The 3413-nt window shown below is 37.9% G+C and overlaps 1 protein-coding gene across 1 annotated transcript in view; it reads right to left on the bottom strand.

Annotated features, from left to right (window-relative positions):
* ttll5 (tubulin tyrosine ligase-like family, member 5) overlaps positions 1 to 3413 on the bottom strand; it is a gene marked incomplete in the record, with an annotated part of 70671 nt that overhangs the window by 35314 nt on the left and 31944 nt on the right. The window contains 1 exon segment of the mRNA XM_014012599.1: positions 318 to 403. Within this exon segment, the coding sequence (XP_013868053.1) occupies positions 318 to 403 (86 nt within the window).

The following is a 3413-nucleotide window of genomic DNA, read 5'->3' on the forward strand; positions in this document are numbered from 1 at the left end:
GAACAAAAAAAAAGAAAACGAGTAAACAGTTATTAAATTAGTCATCGATTATTTTAATAATCGATTAGTCGTCGACTAATCGTGTCAGCCCTAATCCTCATTAGGGGAAATATATTTGGTAGGTCAGGGGTTCAGTTTAGGACTAATGTGTGAATTGAGTTTAGGTTAGGTTTTGGGTCAGGCATGTACCTGTGAGGTTAGGTTTAGAGGGGGTCAGGGCTAGGCTATAGTGACAGGTAAATGAATGGAAGTCAATACAAAGTCCCCATGGGGATAGAAGAACAAACATGTGTGTGTGTGTGTGTTAGTAGCCTTACCTGTGTTCTTTGGGCTGCTGAAAACTTGTCAGAGGCAACTCTGTCTGAGCGAGGCTGTCTTGACAGGGGGTCTTGACACACAAAGCCTGCATTGCAACAGAATCTGGCTTTAAATGTGACTTAATCCCGTAATCTTCACACACTAAGCAAAAAGACGGCACACAGCTGCCTAAAGTGAGCAACAAGTGAAGCCAAGAGTTTCAGACCTTTTAGAAATTACTTTTTTCTGAATTTAGTCTAGATATAAATTAGACATTGATGCGTCACTGAAATCTAAAATGATTGTAAAAATCATTTCATCAGATCATTTAAGTACATACTCATGTAAAAATGATCATTACAAGTCAAAAAGCATGCATAAAAATTACATTAAACCAAAAACACACAAGTAGTAGCAGCAATGTGTAACTCGAGATGAAAAGTTCCACTTAAATTCTTCAGACTGAAGGGGTTTATATACTACTGAAGAAAATTATTGGGGTTTGTTACTTACTGATTTAATTACATTACACATAGTATGGGTTGTTTTATGATAGAACTGTAATGACTGTTAAATGTGATTTTTGATTAACTTGATTATATATTAATAGATACATGCCTGATAACAAATACAACACATTTGAACTTTTAATCATTAGGGTAGATTTCTTTGTGAGAGGGCAGGGCTCTGACAAAGACAGGGGACCCCCTTCACTGACGATGTCATCAATAGGCGGAGTCCTGCCCTGAAGCTAATGTTAAATATTCTTGTGATTTCCTGGTACTCCATTAAACCGGTTGTCAGCGAGAGCGCNCCCCCCCCCGCTTCACTGATGACGTAATCAATAGGTGGAGTCCTGCCCTGAAGCGAATGTTAAATATTCTTGTTGTTTCCTGATTCGACCTGATTTCCTGTTACTCCATTAAACCAGTTATCAACGAGAGCACTCTCGGTTTTGTATGGTTTTCTTTAACACTCTCGTTGTATTGGCACATTCTCAATACGTTTTCGCACACATCCTGGTAACGAACACGAATTAACGCCTATTTCTTTCACTACCATGAAATATTAGAATATTCTGTTACTCTTTACAAGGACAAGTTTGTTCTTGGAAATTTTTATAGTCACAAAACACAAGGTATGTGTTTGAACCAGGGCTAAATGTAAAAAAAGAAAATGTCAAGAAAAACGTTTTCAGTTTTTAGCATTTATTCAATTATATTGGCAATGAGTCAATTTTTTTGATGGAGTTGTTAATACAAAATAGATATGAAAATGAGACTGGATTTTTCATTTCAATTTTAAATCAAAAGCAAGAATCCCAAAAATCTAAACTTTATAGATAACAGTGTGCTTTTAAAACTTAAACATAGCCTATTTTGTAAGATAAAGCTAAAATRAACAGGTACATCAAACATTTCCTTTATTTAGCATTGCAGAAAAAAAACTTGCTATTTCTACTTTATTACAAGCAATTTAAACGTTTTAGGCTCCATTTTTCCTTATTAAAAGTCTGTATGCTAAGATAAAACAGCCAGGTTGAAATTGTTACTGATCTACCACAATCAGCTTTTAAAATACCTTGAACATGTTCATCAAATAAACAAAAAGGCATATTTTACTGGAACACACAAAGATGATTCATAGTTTCACATATTTATATTTAAGTCCATTCATTGTGTTTATCACTTCACATTTCATCAAGATGTTCCCACCCTGTCAGAAATATTTATGAGGGTAATTTTATTGTTGATGTGTCGCACACCCTCCCAAAGCTACCCCAGTGGTCACAGCGAACTGTTTAATAATTTGTTTATGTCATATCTTGCACTCCCACATGAACTGAATGAAGTCTATTGACAGCTTTGAGCTCGAGGCTGTTTGTTCTGCCTCATTCAAGCCGTCAGCTAACCATCAGGGCCCTGCCGTGCTCTTGCCTAAATGCAGCAATTATTACAAACACTGGCGACATGGAGTTGACAGCTACACGCCGGCAGAAAATGAATGCTAATGGAATGCGGTCATTATTTACAGCACTGGGCYGCAGCCCAAGTGTTATCAGCCAACGGCGACTTAGTTTGTTTGGTACAAAATAGATGTGTTGTGTTTTACATGCCACTGCTCATTCTCTCTAGACCCACAGGAACGTCTCAGGCCAAAGATAACTGGCAATTTATGATTCTTCTCTTTCATTTAATGAGCCTGGGGGGAGAGTTTCAAGCCACAGCATGGCCCAGGGTAAGACACGCACACACATTTGGGCACACACACTTGGGCACATAACAGCCATTCCTCTAATATCATTAGGCTGAGACCTCAGATAAACAAAATGGTCTAGTGCCACTTTAGATGTTTCACAAGTGGGCTAAGTGCACAATATGAATAGCAATAGGAGAAAAGTCAAGGATTATATAAACAGTTCAGGTTTGAGATTCTTCTTGTGTTAAATGTTCTTATTGGGAAAGGGGATTCAGTCATTAAGGGTGGGGGGCCCTTTGATGGACTAACAACCTGTTCAGTCAGGGTGTACCTTTACTGTCACCTGATGACCGCCAGGATAGACTCCAACCCCACCTCCGCAATCCTGAACAGGACAACGCGTGTTCAAAGTATGAATGAGCGAAGAAGGGAGGAGACAGAGATGCATATCTCTCTCTCTCTCTCGGCTGCCAGACACAGTTACACTCTTTAAATATTGTTCAGCTCTGCTTCAGGCTCAAGATAATGAGTATAAAAAACACCAAGGCTTGTGATGACAATTTTTGTATGCTTGTAATTTAATGGTAATTAATAAAGGCTGTGGTTTATTTTCTCAACACTAAAGCACATAGTTGGAAACCATAAAGTTATTTTCAGCCGTGTGCACAAGCTCAATTTGTGGAGCGGTGGAAAACATTCTTTAACAAACCAAAAAAAAAAATTTAAAAAATAAATAAATCTGCTCGTTACAAGAATCGCAGCTGTGTTTGTGGAAGTTCACAAAATGTAAAACACTATTCTTTTCATGATGACTTTTGTCAATTTAGTTTTTTTAGATCAATATGGATGGATGGATGGATGGATGGATGGATGGATGGATGGATGGATGGATGGATGGATGGATGGATGGATGGATG

The sequence above is a fragment of the Austrofundulus limnaeus genome, unplaced genomic scaffold (genome assembly GCF_001266775.1).
Source record: "Austrofundulus limnaeus strain Quisiro unplaced genomic scaffold, Austrofundulus_limnaeus-1.0 Scaffold2, whole genome shotgun sequence".
In the NCBI taxonomy this organism is placed as follows: Eukaryota; Metazoa; Chordata; class Actinopteri; order Cyprinodontiformes; family Rivulidae; genus Austrofundulus; species Austrofundulus limnaeus.